This window comes from Chiloscyllium punctatum, chromosome 25 (assembly GCF_047496795.1).
Source record: "Chiloscyllium punctatum isolate Juve2018m chromosome 25, sChiPun1.3, whole genome shotgun sequence".
Lineage (NCBI taxonomy): Eukaryota > Metazoa > Chordata > Chondrichthyes > Orectolobiformes > Hemiscylliidae > Chiloscyllium > Chiloscyllium punctatum.
In genome coordinates, this window is record NC_092763.1 from 25,270,273 (window position 1) to 25,289,291 (window position 19,019).

The window sequence follows — 19,019 nt, forward strand, 5'->3', positions numbered from 1 at the left end:
GGCAGGGGGCTCCAGGTTGAGCAAAAATATCACTTTCCAGGAACAACACATTTAGCTACAGTCTGTTGGTCCCCTGTGACTGCTGCCATGAAATTGAGGCAACGGTTTCCTCTAATATGCTTAGATACACATGAAGGGGTTCATTACAGAGGCTCCAGAGTGGTGACAGAAATAGCTAAACCAACAGTCGCATCTGCACTGGATGAACCACTTGACTATTTCATCCCTGAAGAACCTAGCATTTGATCTTGACAAGAAAACCCCATATGTAGCATACTGCACAGCCAATTTACTCCCATGGAATCTTACAAGCTGGATATTAGTGGTAAAGCCAGTATTCATTTCCCTACCCTAACAAATGAGTTAATCATTTTGGAAGGCAATTTAAAGCCATCCATGTGGGATCAGAATTAAATACAGGCCAGGCCAAGGCTAAAAACAGCATACTTCCTTTCTAAAAGTGCAGAAGCAAACCAGTTGGATTTTTGCAATAAAGCGACAGTTGCAAGATTTGAAAAAGGAACTCAATTCAGATTCTCATTGTCATGCAGCTACCTGAATTGTATTGTCTAGATTAATTGTACAGCATATACTCTTCCAGCGAAAACGACCAGTACACAACTGAAAAATAATTGTTTTCTGTTATTCTTAAGTATTCTGGAAAAATATTCAAAAATCCAGACATTCATGTTCACACATGCTTCATGTGATGTGATCCATTTAAATTGGGTGTGCAGCCTATCATTATAACTACCATACACTCAGTAGGAAATGCAGGTGAGGTGTTGCATTAAAATAATGACATAACTTTTACTATTTGATTATGGTACAAAACCACACAAGACGATCAGGAAATATTGAGCCTTACAAGCAAATTTCATCTTGCTCAAACAAAGTATAAATTTTACTTAAGAAAATTTATTCAAAGTAAGCATGTTAAGGCAAGGAAAATAAATGGCAAACAATACTTTTCAAGAACAGTTGGATTAGCTCTTCTTGTGTATAAGATGATTCAATTTGAATTGCAATCAACATATTTCCATATCTGAGAATCAACAGGTTCTTGGGCATCCAGCAACATCTTTAAAAAGTTTGGCAAGAAAACTGCAAAAACAAATAATCATTCACCATTCATTCGAGATATGAACTTAAAAAGTTCACGAATATACTGCTGATCACTCCAATATGGAGAAAGTATCATGATCTGTCAGCTCAGGTCCATTCCAATCCACTTCTCCAAAGTCAATAACCAATGACTAACTTCTGCAACATTGCTCCACTGGCTAGTAACTGTACAGCTGTTGAAAACACAATCTCCTTTCTCAAAAGGGTGGCTGTGGGCTTATCTCTCAAACAGCAGCACAAGTTCACAATGAGAGGTGTGTGGGAACATGTCCACAGGTACAGCTACTCTTGGAGTGAAGGGGTCACCAAACAGCTTCTTCTGATGGTCAGGTGGACTGCACAGTCTGAAAGGAGCAAAAACCATTATAGCTACAAGCCCAATCATTCAAATACGTTTTATTGGCTGTAATAGACCAGCAGGTCTAATGGAATTAGGAATTGTGACTAGTGTCTTGGAACTCGTGTTGCTCACTTCCACATGATCACTTCTATTGATGTGAAATATGGAATTATTCCAACTTTACTTAGAAGCAGCATATAATTCGAAATTATGCAAGATATTTTCCTCCTGGAATATTTAATTTTTCTCAAGTATGAATTTCTTGTTGCAGAATCACAGATTAACACAGCACAGAAAGGCACCGTTTGAACTATCATTTTTGAGACAGCTCTTTTGAAGGGTAATCCACTCAGTCTTTCTCTCTACATCCCTGCATTTACTTTACAAGTATTTATTTCTTTTTATTGATTCTTGGGAGGGCAGTGACCTGACTGGGCCAGCATTTCTTGCCCATCCCTAGTTGCCCTTGAGAAAGTGACGGTGAGCTGCCTTCCTGAACCACTAGACTATTTGCTGCAGGTAGACCCACAATACCATTACAGAGAGAGTTCCAGGATATCTAGAGATTGGGTGTAGGATACATACAAGGTAATTGCAAGGTTAATGTCACCTACTTCAGCATAGCTCGATTTTATGTTCAGAGAATTTTATTTAATCATGCTAAGAGTGAGGATATTGACTCAGTCACCAGAACTGCTCTAATATTAACTCAGGATTAGATTAGATTCCCTACAGTGTGGAAACAGATTCCCTACAGACTGGCCCTTTGGCCCAATCAATCCACATCTGACCCTCCGAAGAGTAACCCACCCAGACCCATTTCCCTCTGACTAATGCACCTAACACAATAGGCAATTTAGCATGGCCAATTCACCGGACCTGCACATCTTCAGACTGTGGGGGGAAACCGCAGCACCCGGAGGAAACCCACACAGACACAGAGAATGTGCAAACTCCACACAAACAAACAGTTGCCCGAGGCTGGAATCGAACCTGGGACCCTGGCGCTTACTGCTCATTCTCTCCAAAGAATTACTTTGTTTTCAATTTCACTGCAGTTGATCTGAAGGTCACAACTTAAACTGAAGTGCAATTCTCCAACTGCAAATGGCAACTGGATTTCAGCTATGAGTTCAATAGGGTCATGACCACTGGTCAGAATCCCGATGTATTGTTGACATTTTTAGATGTAAATTAAATGATTGAATACAGAGAGTTCACACCTGTAGATGTGAAGGGAAATTGAAACAGCCTTTCAAAAGCTGTAGAGGCAACTCAAAGACTGGGCTATGACCTCTTGCAATGACAAAGATATTGAGGAAGTGACAATACACAAGGGCAGGGGCTAAAAAGCCTGCTGCAACACAACTGGAGTGAGCTAGTGGGACTGAACACTATTTTGCATACCAGCCTGTGTTCAAACATGAACATGCTGTGAAGGTCACAGTCGAAGAATGGTTCCCTAGTCATCCCACATAGTGGGTAAAGAACCTCCCTCACAGTGCTGCAAACAAAAGGAAACAGTACAACAAAACGATTCTCTCTCTCTCACCCCAAGTGCTGAATTTAATCATCGTTAAAAGGATTCAGAACAACAGAACCTCAACCAATCTGAAAAATTAAATGTTAGTGAGACTAAGTGTTCAACTACCAACAAGAACATAACCAATAAACTTCACTGAACTCCATAACATGTAATGATTGGCTCTTCACAAACAATTCAGAAACGGAGCCACACAACTAATTTTTAGACTTTCATCTTTTTTAACTCATTTGTGTATATGTCTGTTACATTTCTAATTCTTATGTTTTATAATTAATAAACCTACTCTTTGTTAATTGAAGAAAAACCTGGTGAAATTGGCTTTTTTTTTTAAAAAAGATTTCCTACAACGTGGAAACAGGCCCTTCAGCCCAATCAATCCACACCGACCCTCCGAAGAGTAACCCACCCAGTCCCATTTCCCTCTGACTAATGCGCCTAATACTATGGGCGATTTAGAGTGGCCAAGCCACCTGACCTGCACTTATTTGGATTGTGGGAGGAAACCGGAGCACCTGGAGGGAAACCCACGCAGACATGGGGAGAATGTGCAAACTCCACACAGACAATCACCCAAGGCTGAAATTGAACCTGGGTCCCTGGTGCTGTAAGGCAGCGGTGCGAAGCACTGAGCCACTGTGCTGCCCCAATCATAAAACATAAGCTAGTTAGGGCCTGGGGAAAGGAAATCTACAACAGAAGTGAGCTGTTTTTAAATTAACTTTGGACACTGAAAGGAAGGGCGAATGAAGATTACTCTTTATCCCGAATATCATAATATAAGTCATCATAGCAATCTCTATTCTGTTCTCAACTAACGTATAGACCTTTCCAAATTCTGGATAGTGATTAGTGATGGCTGAGCCGGTGAATGATCTCAATCTATCCCTTCCTTTCAGTTATTTTTCAACTGGATCAACAAAACTTGAATGTGCTCCCTCACCTTCCTTCATCTTCCAGGTTCAGCCAGCAAGTCGATACAGTTCCTCACTCAGCCCCTAGACTAGGTAAGTCGCTAACAACCAGGTCAGTCAGCTTTCTGCCGAGGTGACAAAGTCAGGAATCTTGCAACCCCAACGCATGCCCGTGACCACCCATCACCAGAACCATCCTCTCCATGTTGGTCAAACTAAACTGGCTCACTGTCAGTGACAGATAGGTAGATGCCTGGCTTAGCTGAGGCACTATATTCTTCCGCTTGTTTGGCTCATGTGATTAGATTCCCTCTAAATCTCGGGTGTACTAAATTAAATGGGAATGGGTGGAGCTGCCTAGCGGTAACATGGCACTTGGAGTATTCACCAATGCTACCTACTCAACAAAGTTTCTCATGGCTTCACCCTCTGGCTTACAAGAGATGTACACAAGCTGCCGAATCTGCTCACAATTACGAATTGCTCGCACCACCCTGTAATCTGAAAAACAAAAAAAAAAGAAAATAGCAGCACCATCTAAACTGAAACACAGTAGTTTAAATGCTTAAACTCTAGATTGATGATTGAAATGACAGTCTGAATTTTCCGTTTATAAATGTAACATTTTTCTTACAGTAGTCCTGTAGTGGATACTCAAGATTGCAGCAAGGGGCACTACTGCCCAGGGTCTGCACTGGGTAAGGAACATTCTCACTAGACTCCAGATCACCAGCTGAGACCATCGCTTGTTCCTGGACACATCTCTCTCTCTCTCTCTCTCTCTCTCCCCTTGTGGAGCTGGCTAGTGCCATGTGGTCAGATCGGGGAAAACAGGAAGGTGCAGCTGGGTTGGATGACGGCTGCTGTGGTATTTTATTTGTCCTATAATACTGGCTGAAAACTGCAGTTTGCCACTGGGCCATTTGGGACATTGTCTTGGAGGAATAAGGGGGTTCTAAGCTTGGCACTGACTGGCACCCCATAGGACAGAGGGCAGGAGAAGAGAGGAGAGGTAGTAGAGCAGTAATCAGAGGGTGGGTGGGGAGGTGCGGGGGCACTTGTTGGTGCAGACTTTAGACAGAGGTGCATCACAGGAGAGGGCACAAGTAGGAAGAAGCTGGGAAGTCTGAGGGGACACTCCAAAATGGCACCAATCTGGTCAGCAACCATATGGCCCTACTGTCAACAATACCAAGATGAACAAGGCTCAGTGAGATTTTTAACTAGAATAGAATAATGTTAAAGTGAAATGGGGATGAGGAGCATGTCAGCCAGGGTGGAGCAGATTTGATGGGCAAATGGACTCCTATATCTTATGAACTTATAAAAGGCTCCCCAGTCTCTCACCATTCCAAAATATTCAGCTCATCTTTCCAGTTAATGCCAAACTTCACCAAACTGCATTCCACGTGCTATGTTCTGGTTAAATCACCCTCCTGTTTATATGCTTCTGCTGCCTGCTTGCGCCCTCCTCACCACATACTTTCCCACCTCACTTTGTATCATCAGCAAAGTCGGATGTGTCACACAGTATCCTCAGCAAAGTCATTAATATAGAATGTAAGTAGCTGAGGCCCAAATCCTGATCCTTGTCGTACCTTGCACAAACCAGATTTATCAGGTGTTGGCGCATGCTACACAATCTCTGGAGAAGCAGTGGATGTAATAAATTTGTATTTTCAGAAGATATTTGATAAGTACCACACATTAGACAACTTAAGAGTCTGAGATATAGAAGGTAACCTATTCACATGGATAGAGAACTGGATAACTAATAATAAACAGAGTTGGGATAACAGGGCCATTTCCAGGATGACAACCTATAAACTTGTGGAGTGTCATAGGAATCCGTGCTGGGGCAATTATTTCTGCTATAATGCACGTTTCTTCAATGCGAATTAGCTATAATGTGATTGAAGAATTTAGACCATTATTTGTAGAACGTGAACTTTCCTTACCTATATTGGCTATAACATGATTCCAGCCCCATTAGTTTAAAAGTCATCGCTATTACTTGATTATCTTATAATGCGGGATTGCACAGGAACAAAACTGTCACGTTATATCAGAACCCACTGCATACATTAAAGATTTGGATACGGAAAGCAAATGTACTATACAACATTTGGCTACATCATACAAAAATTGGTGGGAAAGCACGTGGTGAGGATGACAATGTGTGAGAGAGATATAGACAGGTTAAGTGAATAGGAAAAAGACTTGGCAGACGGAATATAATATAGACAAACGAGAGATAACACATTTTGCAGAATAGAGATTCATATCTTTAAATGAAGGAAGGATGACTGAAGAAAGCTATGGAACAGAGGGATTTGGGAGACCTCATCCATAAATTACTGAAAGCTAGCATCCAAATTTGGCAGGACATAGGGAAGGTAAGTGGAATGTTAGCTTTACTTCAAAGCGAAGGGAGTATAAAAACAGAAATGCAGAGATGTTCAGTAGATAGATCCGGTACTGATTGGAAGTTAGAAAAATGAGAGGTGATCTTGTTGAAAAAAAATGCAAGATTCTTAGAAGACTTGACAAGATAAATGCAAAAAGGTTACTTCCTCTTGTGGAGACTTGAAGATCAAAGGGCATCACCTCAGAATAAGGGGTCATCTATCTAATATGGCGACAAAGAGGAGCAATGTCTTCCCCCAGAGGGAAGTGAAGCTATGCAATTCTTTACTACAGACTACAGTTGAGACATTATTAAATAAAATCAAGGCTGAAACAGATAGATTTTTAACTGGTAAGGGAATCAGAGTTATGGGCAAAAGACAGAAAGTGAAGTTGAGTATTATCAGATCTGACATGATCTCACTGAATGGGGGAGCAGACTGTATGGGCTGAATTGCCTCCTTCTGCCATGTTCTAATGGTCTGAGATACTGAGCCGCACAGAGCTAGCGCCTAGCTGATTGTACAAGATCTCGGATACACTACACAACAACATTGCACTGTTGTCAGAGTACAGGGATGGATACGCATTCAGCAATGTAAAATTTCATCTTGCTTCACAAGTGAGATAGGCACCAGATAAATGAAGCAGATATTTTAAATAAAAAGGTTAGATTCTTACGCAGTCCAGCCCGGGATGGGTTCACAACAGCAATGAGGAACTTGACATCCTCCAGTGAGGGCAGCAGCTGTGGTAAAACAATCTCTGCTTTGCCCTTGAGGAACTCACAGTTAGCGACACCTGCAAGAGAGAACAAGGAGAATACCAAGCACTCTGTTCGACTCAGGACTGCTGGGACATATATCACAGGTTGACATCTAACTCGAGGTTTGATAATGCATTGTGAAACATAGTGGGACAGATGGACTACACCCTTCAAACTCATTCACTGGAGAGATTCAGAGTGGTCATTTATTCGACATGTTTGTGTGGAATATCAAACTCATCTTAATTCCTCTTCAGTGATCTGCTGACATCAGCAGGTAACTATCAAGAACACTATCCTTCCAACTTTGTCGTCCTGAGGCAAGCTGCCTCATTCCTGCTTCTCTGCTGAAGCCTTATTGAGGTAGAAAAGCAAACTTTAAAAGAAGAAGACGATCAGAGACCGATGGCAACAGGTGAGGAAATAGCACACTGTGGTCAGGAGGGTATTGCTCTGTTGTATAACAGCGTGAGTGAGTGAGTGAGTGTTGGGGGGGCGGGGGTGGGGGCCACGCCTGTGTGTGTGGAGAAGACAGAAATCCACTGGACACCATACTCTTGATGATTATCCAGCATTACACATGTACAGTTTAGGAGATGATAAAGGACTAGTTCTGACTTGCACCTCCTTCGCAGATAAATCAGCCAGCCAGTCAATATCCATCGTCTTGTTCTAACGCATCAAGTAGGACCCTTTCGGTGAAGTACGGGAGACATGCCAACCTGACGAATCCAAACTCTATTCTCATTTAAATTCTTGGGCATAAAAATAAAACAAAGGGCACGTGACAATTGGAGATACTGTCCCATCACAAACATACCATTAAGAATGGCATTGCACCGGGCATCCTCTACAGCTTGTTCAACGAGCTCGATTCCGATCACTTTAGCTGCTCCTTGGGACAAGGTCAAGCCAATAGCTCCTAGAAAAGTAAAACCAGGCATTCAGTAATTATCCTTGCATCAATACACACAGTCTTTGATATCTAATGCTCTCCTCCAGCACAGTGCTCAATGCAAGGTTAACATGGTGCTTTGTCTCAGATGCCAGCACCAAACCATGTCAGAAAGAAGGAAGCTTGTACAGAGGAATCAGCATAATTCTCCCAGTAACAGCAAACAATGGGCATACTAATTTTAAAACATCAGTGGTTCACCTTCCTGTAGTTGCTTCACCTAACTTGGATATTGAGCATGAGACACAGATGAAGGGTAAGTCACCTTCCCCACTTCATAGACTGGGATGCAGTGTTTCCAGCATTCGCTGTTCTTATCTCAGATTTCCAGCATCCGCATTATTTTGTTTATTTGGATTTATGCGGAAGTCATAACAGTCATTGATCTGAATCTGGATTAGTTACCCAGCACAGTGGACCCATATTCCTGGGCTACAGGAGAAACAATATTGTCTAAGGAGTCTTGGTAGTGGCTATAACTGGTGGAGTGCCAAGATACCTGATGTGGGCCAGGGGAAGGGATGTGAATTCTCAGTAGGTTTGACAGTGGTGCCCCACCAATGATCTCACTGAGCACATCCGATTGTGCATAGCCACCATCTAGTCAGTTACAAGGGGAGAGCTAGCTCTTCTGAAACTTCTAGTCATCAAGGACAAAGTCACTGCCTTCAGAAATGAAGGGAAAACAAGAGGACGTCTGACAGGAAAAGAAATATTGGAAGATCCAGATGGAACAATTGTGGAGTCCAGATTTGACTAGTGGGCCTCCAATAAGGTATCAGCGCCAGGAAGGGCAGTAAGCAAATACTTAGGGCACCTTGAGAGATGAAAGAGAAAAACAGGGAAAGTATAGTACTTTTCCACCATTATCCAACAAGCTCGACACATATCACAATCCCACGTACCTGTACCACAGCAGACATCGAGCACGATATAGTCACCATCCACCCTGATCAGGTCATGAACTGTTTGATAAAGGACCTCTGCTCCCTCAGAATTGACCTGGAAGAAGGCATCCGGAGAGATTCGGAAGGTCAGACCCAATACTTCCTCATAGATATAAGGAATTCCATAGAGGAGTTGATATGGTGAATGCTCATGGAGACAGCGGGTCATTGAACTATCAATGAAAACACACACAATTAACAACAAAAACTGCCTCATTAGAGGAAGAGAAAAGGATTTGGAAAAACGTAGAGCCCACTGTACCCCACAGTTCACAGGCAGCTGCCCATATTTTGAATGAGTCACGAAACAGGGGCCTTGTCTGCTACATCAGGTAGAGTCATAGGGTCCTGCAGCACAGAGACAGGCCCTTTGGACTCAGGAAAAAGTGAGGATTGCAGATGCTGGAAATCAGAGTTCAAAAGTGTGGTGCTGGAAAAGCACAACCAGTCAGTCAGCATCCAAGGAGCAGGAGAGTCAACATTTCAAGCATACGGTCCAACCAAAATCTCTGTCCACGCTAACTCCATTTCCCTGTACTTGGCTTGTAACCTTCTAATTGTCTATACACGTATTTGTTCAAAGGCCTTTTAAGTGTTGTTAATGAATCCGCCTCAACCAGTTCTGCTGGCAGCTCATTCCACATGTGTACTATCCTCTCTATGTAAAATAATTGGCCCTCAGGTTCCCTTTGATTCTTTCCCCTTTGACCATAAACTGATGCACCCTCATCCTCGATTGCCCAACCCTGGGAAAAAGACCGAGTGCATTCACCCTATCCATGCCTCTCAATCTTATACATTTCTGTAAAGCACCCCCCTCAATCTCATACAGTCTAAAGAAACAAGTCCTAGCTTGTCCAACCCCTCCCTCTCATTCAGACTGTTGAGTCCAGGCAAGACTTTGTAAAGTTCTTCTGCACTGTTTCCAGTTTAATAATAACCTTCCTATAACAAGGTGACCAAAACTGAACACCGTACTCCCAAATGTTGCCTTACCAACATCCTGTACAACTGCAATACAACTTCCCAACTTGTATACTCAGTGCCCTGACCTATGAAGACCAGTGTACCAAAAGCCTTCTTCACTGCCCTGTCTCCCTGTGACTCCACTTTCAGAGAACCGTGCACCCGAACTCCAAGGTCCCTCTGTTCCACTACACTCCTGAAGGCCCTACCATTCACCATAAAACTCTTAGTAATGATTTGACTTTCCAAAATGCAAGACCTCACACTCCAAGACCAAACTCTATTTGCCATTTCTCGGTCCAATTCCCCAGCTGATCAATACCTTCTATTTTAGTGTCATCAGCAAGTGTACTAATTATGTGTTGTATATTCTCATCCAAGTCATTGATATAGATAACAAACAGTAATGGGCCCAGCACCGACCCCTGGTGCACTCTACTAGTCAAAGGCCTCCAGTCCAACAAGCGTCCTTCTACTATTACCCTCTGCTTCCTACATCAAGCCAATTTGCCAGCTCCCATGGATTCCATGTGATCTAACCTTCCAGAGCAGCCTACCATCTGGAATCTTATCAAAAGTCTTACATATAGACTACATCTACTGCCCTGCCCTAGTCAACCTTCCTGGACACCTCATCAATGGACTCTAACAAATTTGTGAAGCATGATCTCCCACTCAAAGCTTTGCTGACTACTCCTAAATCAAACCTTGTCTTTCCAAATGCATGCATATCTTACCTCTCAGAATCTTCAAGTGATTTACCACACACAGATGTTAAGCTTACTGGTCTATAGTTCCCAGGGTTCTCTTTGCAGCCCTTCTTGAATAACGGCACAACGTTCATGACCCTCCAGTTTTCCGGTACCATTTTATGATGCAAAAATATCAGCCAGGACCTCTGCAATTTTTTCCTTTGGCCTCTTGCAGTTCTTGGATATGTCTGGTCAGGAGATTTATCCACCTTCATACATTCTAATACATCCAACACCTCCTCTAGTTTAATATGGACTACCCCCCACGATATGACCACCAACCTCCCCAAGCCTTCATGTCTTTCTCCATGGTAAACACAGAGGAGAAATATTCACTGAGAACATTGCTCATCTCCTGTGGTTTGACACATACAAGTTTACTTTGGTCCTCGAGGGGTCCTATTCTCTCTAGTTATTCCTTTTCCTTTAACATACTTAAAGAACCTCTTTCAATTCACCCGAATTGAAAGGATGCTGCAGGTTACAGAGGGACATACATAAGCTGCAGCTGAGCAGTGGCAAATGGAGTTTAATGTGGAACAATGTGAGGTGATTCAATTTGGAAGGAGCAACAGGAATACAGAATACTGGGCTAATGGTAAGATTCTTGGTAGTCTGGATGAGCAGAGAGGTCTGGTGTCCATGCGCATAGATCCCTGAAAGTTGCCACTCAGGTTGATACAGTTGTTCAGAGGTCATACAGTGTGTTAGCTTTCATTCGTAGTGGGATTGAGTTTCAGAGGCATGAGGTCATGTTGCAGCTGTACAAAACTCTGGTGCAGCTGCACTTGGAGTATTGTGTACAATTCTGGTTGCTACATTATGGTAGAAGCATTAGAAAAGGTTGCTGAGAAGATGTACAAGGATGGTGCCTGGTATGGAGGGAAGGTCTAATGAGAAAAGGCTGAGGGACTGGAGGCTGTTTTCATTAGAGAGAAGAAAATTGAGAAGTGACTCAATAGAGGATTAGTGAGGATGGATAATGAGAGCTTTTTTCGTCTGATGGTGATGGTTAGCACGAGGGGACATAGCTTTAAATTGAGGGGTGATAGATATAAGATAGACGTCAGAGGTAGGTTCTTTACTCAGAGTAGTAAGGGCGTGAAATGCACTGTCTGCAACAGTCATAGAATCTCCAACTTTAAGGGCATTTAAATTGTCCTTCGATAAACATATGGATGATAATGGAATAGTGTAGGTTAGATGGGCTTTAGATTGTTGCACTGACCTGTGAAACCATCGAGGGCCCAAGGGCCTGTACTGTGCTGTCATGTTCTAATCTTCTCAGCCAAAGCCCCCTTTTCGCCCTCAGTGAACTCCTATATTCCCTGTTCTGAACATTTCATGGCACTGTTTAGAAAGCAAGGAATTTTTTGCAATGTCTAAGCCAACATCTCTCTCTCTTATCAAACGTCACTAAATGGAAGTTATCTCAGTCTTGTTTGAGTGGTGCTGTTACATGCTATTACACTACCTTGTCAATGAAAATAACTTTCAGATTCCTGTGTAATTCTGACTCACTGATAGATGCAGCATTGTGTTTGACAGCTATACGATTACCCTTTCTGTACCAGCAAGGGAACAATACCATTTATGCAGCGTTCTGACCTCTGCTCTGTGCCTTCCATCACCCTATATGCCCCCCTATCAGAAAAGTGACAGTCTCTGATACACTACGATAGCAGTAACTCCTAGAAAATGAGGGCAAAGATAACAGAGGATGAATGATGTAATGGTCTTCCAGCTAGATTGTACAACATATGTAACGGTTAGCTGCCCAGCCACTGAGCTTAGCAACATTAACATGAAGCTGCCTGCATCAGCCTTCATACATTCTGCATTTTAACATGACAACAGTGAGTGCATTTCAAAAGTACCTCATCCTTGACTATACCTTAGTTCCCCTGATTTGGCAGCTAACATCGGCGAACCTTGCAGAAGATAAAACTTTGAAGTTATTTTCCCAACTCTCCAGTAGCAAATGAACAAAATTTCAAAATATTAATCCAACTTGCAAGGTGCATTTACAAATCAGCCTACTGACTGAACTAACTAAGAGAACTAACTCCCATGTCACCAAAGGGATGATTACAAACCCATTATAGCATATAACTAGTGCTTTCTGCTCTTGTCCTGGTGAGCTTCAGTTTCACTTTTGGAAGAGATTTTTTCACCAATTTGTGACTGCAGGATGATTTTGTGCAGATGCCAGATTTGACACATCACAATCTCCCGATCCTGCTGCCCCAGGTGACTACTTCTAACAAGACTTACCAACCCAGCGCTGTGTCTGTGCTGACTAACTGGGTGGCTCCGTGTCACAGATGAGCACATATGCAGAACTGAACAGATTTCAGTTGGGACACTTTGCCAGACATCTGACTGAAATGATAAACTGAGGAGAGCTGTTTACTGATGGTATGGGATTGTAATCGTATGGCTGGTCATAGTGCTCCCAGATGGTAATGAGCCAACAGGGAATAACAAATACCTCTCCTGAAAGTAGAGACTCGTCAGTTCACATGCAGCTCCTGGTCCAATGGTAAAATATTCCACCAGTGATTTCTGATGTCTGGCAATTTCCTCCTGTGAAAAAAAAATTCTACAAGAATACTTTACATGACCATACATTTCATCTTTAATACTGACTAATCCTTCATTCATAAAACAACAATTTATCAATTCATCATATTGTTGAGATTCTTTACTGAATTCTGCCAAACCTTCCCCTAGATTAGCTGAAGAGGACAGCACTTTATCTACTTTTAATTGTCAATCAGCAGTCAGTCTGGATAAGCATTCCCAACCAAAGAAGAAAACCATTACTTCTCTTTGAAACGTGATGAAAATGTTCTGACTAAACACACCCCAGATAGCAGAGTAAGCAAAACAACTGATGCTAATTTCTTAGGGCTTCGAACTCTTGCGACAGTTTTATATAGATTGTGACTGGGTTTTGAGAGGTCGACACTACTTCCGGTTTCATCCAGTTTATGAGCTATGCAGAAGCTAATTCAAGGACAAAGCCAAATCAACCCTCAAGGAGACATGGTTAAAAACAACCCAAGCCCAGTTTGAATTACACAAGAAACTAAATACAAAAGGTCATTCAGGCAGAGAGGTCGACTAGTCAGCAGTGTTACTTGCACCGCTTACTCAGAAGATCATAAGTTCATGCCCACAGGAGACACGAGCACAAATTTCAGGCTGCCACTCAATTGCAGTACTAAGGGAGCACTGCAAAGTGTGAGGTGCAATTTTTCAGAGTCTTCATTAGTTGTTAATTCCAAGCTGTATTGTCCTCTCAGCTAGGTGCAAAAAAAAACAAATTGGTGAGGTAAAAATAATGACTGCAGATGCTGGAAACCAGATTCTGGACTAGTGGTGCTGGAAGAACACAGCAGTTCAGGCAGCATCCAAGGAGCAGTGAAATTGACGTTTCGGGCAAAATCCCTTCATCACCTGATGAAACGTAGATTTCGCTGCTCCTTGGATGCTGCCTGAACTGCTGTGCTCTTCCAGAAGCAAAAAACAAATTGCCATGGCACAATTCAGAGAACAGCAGAGTAGAGTAATTTTCTATCTTACCTGCCTGGCATGTATCCTTCAAAATCAACAGCACTAGAAATCATGAACACATTGCTGTTTATGGACCCTTACTGTGCCCTAAATCATTGCCATGTTTCATGCAAAGTCAAATAGTTATGTTTCAAAAAGCATTTCACAGACTGCGAAGCATTTTAGAATCTACTAAGGTAGAAAAGGTGGTGTATAAATGCAAACTCTAATTTTACTTTCCTAGACTCTCCTTCAGGATAGAGTATAGCAAGATGGATCCTGTAGCTACAGTGTATAGAAAATATCTCATACAACAGCACCTGCTGAGTGCAACATGCTGGCAAATGTACCTGGGAAACTACATTCTATAGTGTGAGGGAGGCTGCAAATATATGATGTGACCAGATTTAACCCACAATACTGGGAGTTACTCTGACTGTGTACAATCCAGATGGAGCAGTACCTTCTCTAGATGCTGAGGATGGAAGTAGATAATAGCCATCGTATCTCCTTTCCTATTGGTGCGAACGGTGATTTCCCGCCAGTGTCCTCCTTCATGGAACAGGATGCAAGGCTCCAATGGAGAAAGCTGGATGAACTGCTCATAACTCTGGAGTGGTGGGGGCAGGGGAGCAATAAAATTCAAACCAATTAAACCAGCAAAAGTACTCAAGATTTTCTCCCTTAAGGAGTGGTATCTTTGTTGAATTACAGTTCCCCAGACAATTGGTCTCCCAAGATCAAATGCCAATCACTCATAACAATGTCACCTGTAAACCTCACTGAGGCTTTCAACTCTCAGTTCTTGTCCCTGACATTTGTACCTCCTTCTCCTAACACAACAGAAACGCACTCCATTTTACAGGCAGCACGGAGGCATAATGGTTAGCACTGCTGCCTCACAGCGCCAGGGACCTGGGCTCAATTCCAGCCTCGGGGACTGCGTGGAGTTTGCACATTCTCCCAGTGTCTATGTGGGTTTCCTCTTGGTGCTCCAGTTTCCTCCCACAGTCCAAAGACGTGGTTAGGTGAATTGGCTGTGCTAAATTGCTCATGGGGTTAGGTGCATTAGTCAGGGGTAAATGTTGGGGGAATGGGTCTGGGTGGGTTACTCTTCAGAGGGTCGGTGTAGACTTGTTGGGTCAAATGGCCTGTTTCCATACTGTAGGGAATCTAATCTTCTACCTGGGCATGGGTGCCAAGGCAAATTTCACCACCACACTGTAGCTTGTTAAAATGACTGCAGTGCAGGGATTGAACAGGAAATCTTCTTAAAATTATTCTTTCATAGCATGTGGGTATTGCCAGCCCCATACCAATTTAGCCTTGAGAAGGTGGTTTTGCACAATGCAGTCCATTTGACCTTTCTGTAGCGAACAGGTAGAGTGGCTTGCTTGGCCATTTCAGAGAACTGTCAATCACACTGCTCTGATCTGAGTTACATGTAGGCCAATTTCCTTCCTTTAAGAGCATTAATGAACTGGGGCTTTATCATCAATAATAACTTCATGATCACCTTTACCGAGAATAGTTTTTCAACTCGATATTCTCATTGATGAATTGAATTTAAAATACCTACTGTAGCTGCAATGGGATTTGAATCCTTGTCCCTGAATTACACTGGGCTTCTGGATTATTAGCCCAGAGATATTATCAACACACATGCACCACTATTTCCCCTTGGCGAGACCTTGGATCACCACATGAAGTTGACTTACTCTGGCCACTTGCTTGTGTTTCTCGGGCATATTCACCAGGTGATCTGAATGAGTACAAACAATATTTCTCCCTGTGAGGAACAGATCAATAACAATTTACATTTACATTAACATTGGAAAATACCCCAAGGCACTTCACAGGAATAATTGTCAGACAAACCTTGATTCTGGGCTGCGTAAAGATGTTAAAACAGATTACCAACAGCTTGGTCAAAGTAGTGGTTTAAAGAACCTCAGACTGTGGGGAAAAAACAACTGTTTTAGATAGGGAACTTAGGGCCCAGGAAACTGAAGGCACAGCCATCAATGATGAGGCAAAGGTTTTTGGGACATGGAATAAATCAGAATGAGAAGCATGTAGAGAATTCACTGGGTTGTAGAGCTGGAAAAGATAAAAAATATAGGGTTAATCAATGACAATACTAAAGAGTCGGGGGAATCGGAATATTCAGGAAAAGTATGCAAATTGTAAAGCTTTGCCCAGGTCACAACTAGAGAGTCACATTCTGATTTGTTTACTATATTTTAGGAAGAATGCGAAGGTTCTAGACAGGGTGCAAAGGAGATTTATCAGAATGTTTCAAGCTAAAATGTTCGGTTAGGTGGAAGGAGCTGACGCTATTGCCCTTGGACCAAAAAGATTATGGGGAGGTTTGCAGACCGAACAGTGACTTGGAAAAGAAAACTGGATAAATACATAAAGGAAAGTATTTACAGGATTGTGAAAGCAGGGGAGTGCGATTAATTTAATAGCTTTAGCTACTACAGACATGATAAGCTGTAGCTACTATTACTATCCTAGCTGAAGTAAACAAAGGTCTATGACTCTATAAGTGACTCAGCCCCATATCAGCTGGTACCTTTAGACTCTGAACTATCAAGATACCACTTCACTGGAACCTACAAGTGAAGGAACATAGAACACACAACATTACAGCGCAGTACAGGCCCTTCGGCCCTCGATGCTGCGCTGACCCATGAAACCAATCTGAAGCCCATCTATCCTGCACTCTATTATGATCCATATGTTAATCCAATGACCTTTTAAATACCCTTAAAGTTGGAGTCTATTACTATTGCAGGCAGGGCGTTCAATACCCTTACTCCTCTGAGTAAAGAACCTACCTCTGACATCAGTCCTATATAGATTACTCCTCTATTTAAAGCTAACTCCCCTCAGACTAGCCATCACCATCCAAGGAAAAAGGCTCTTACTGTCCACCTTATCTAATCCTCTGATCATCTGGTACATCACTATTAAGCCATCTCTCAACCGTCTAACAATAACAGCCTCAATTCCCTCAGCCTTTCCTCATAAGACCTTCCCTCCATACCAAATTCCTGGTAAATCTCCTCTGCACCCTTTCCAATGTTTCCATATCCTTCCTAGAATGCAATGACCAGAACTGTATGCAATACTCAAAGTGTGGCCACACCAGAGTTTTGTACAGCTGCAATATTACCTCATGGCTCCGAAACTCAGTCGCTCTACTAATAAAAGCTAACACATTGCACACTTTGTTAACAATCCTATCAACCTGGGTGGCAACTTGCAGGGATTTATGTAGACAATAGACAATAGATGCAGGAGTAGGCCATTCAGCCCTTCGAGCCTGCACCGCCATTCAATATGATCATGGCTGATCATTCCCAATCAGTATCCTGTTCCAGCCTTATCTCCATAACCCTTGACTCCACTATCTTTAAGAGCTCTATCCAATTCTTTCTTAAATGAATCCAGAGACTGGGCCTCCACTGCCCTCTGGGGCAGAGCATTCCACACAGCCACCACTCTCTGGGTGAAGTAGATTCTCCTCATCTCTGTCCTAAATGGTCTACCCCGTATTTTTAAGTTGTGTCCTCTGGTTCGGCACTCCCCCAGCAGCGGAAATATGTTCCCTCCTACCAGAGTGTCCAATCCTTTCATAATCCTATACGTTTCAATCAGATCCCCTCTCAGTCTTCTAAACTCAAGGGTATACAAGCCCAGTCGCTTCAGTCTTTCCGTGTAAGGCAATCCTGCCATTCCAGGAATTGACCTCGTGAACCTACGCTGCACTCCCTCAATAGCCAGAATGTCTTTCCTCAAATTTGGAGACCAGAACTGTACACAATACTCCAGGTGTGGTCTCACCAGGGCCCTATACATGGACATGAGATCTCTCTGCTCATCCAGACTACCAAGAAGCTTACCATTAGCCCAGTACTCTATTCCTGTTACTCCTTCCAAAGTGGATCACTGCACATTTTTCCATATTAAACTCCATTTGCCACATCTCAGCTCAGCTCTGCAGCTTGTCTATGCCCCTGTGTAGCCTGTGACATCCTTCAGCACTATCCACAACTCCACTGACCTTAGTGTCATTTGCAAATTTACTAACCCACCCTTCTATGCCCTCATCTATGTCATTTATAAAAATGACCGACAGCAGTGGACCCAAAACAGATCCTTGTAGTACATCACGAGTAACTGAACTCCAGGATGAACATTTCCCATCAACCACCACCCTCTGTCTTCTTTCAGCTAGCCAATTTCTGATCAAAACCACTAAATCACCCTCAATCCCATGCCTCCATATTTTCTGCAATAACCTACTGTGGGGAACCTTATCAAACGCCTTACTGATCATCCATATACACCACATCAACCGCTTTACCCTCATCTACCTGCTTAGTTACTTTTTCAAAGAACTCAAAGGTTTGTAAGGCATGATCTACCCTTCACAAACTGTGTTGACTATCCCTAATCAAATTATTCCTTTCTCGATCATTATAAATCCGGTCTCTTAATCCTTGCCAACACTTTACCCACAACCAAAGTAAGGCTCACTGGTCTATGATTACCAGGTTGTCTCTAATCCCCTTCTTGAACAAGGGGTCAACATATGCTAGCCTCCAGTCTTCTGGCACTATTCCTGTAGACAATGACAACATGCAGATCCAAGCCAAAGGCTCTCCAATCTCCTCCCTAGCTTCCCAAAGAAACCTTGGAAAAATCCCATCCGACGCAAGGACCTTACAATTTTCAC

General features: G+C 42.7%; 1 protein-coding gene across 2 annotated transcripts in view; it reads right to left on the reverse strand.

Moving 5' to 3' along the window:
• Positions 1–898: 898 nt before the first annotated feature.
• Positions 899–19,019, reverse strand: part of trmt2b (tRNA methyltransferase 2 homolog B) — a 56,899-nt gene continuing 38,778 nt past the window's right edge. For both annotated transcript variants that reach the window (XM_072594859.1, XM_072594860.1), the window contains 8 exons: positions 15,991–16,061; positions 14,736–14,882; positions 13,206–13,300; positions 8,955–9,169; positions 7,915–8,016; positions 7,010–7,129; positions 4,324–4,423; positions 899–1,469 (listed from right to left, as the gene is read on the reverse strand). In XM_072594859.1, the coding sequence (XP_072450960.1) occupies positions 1,343–1,469; positions 4,324–4,423; positions 7,010–7,129; positions 7,915–8,016; positions 8,955–9,169; positions 13,206–13,300; positions 14,736–14,882; positions 15,991–16,061 (977 nt within the window). In that variant the 3' untranslated portion in view covers positions 899–1,342. The remainder of the gene's footprint in view (positions 1,470–4,323; positions 4,424–7,009; positions 7,130–7,914; positions 8,017–8,954; positions 9,170–13,205; positions 13,301–14,735; positions 14,883–15,990; positions 16,062–19,019) is intronic.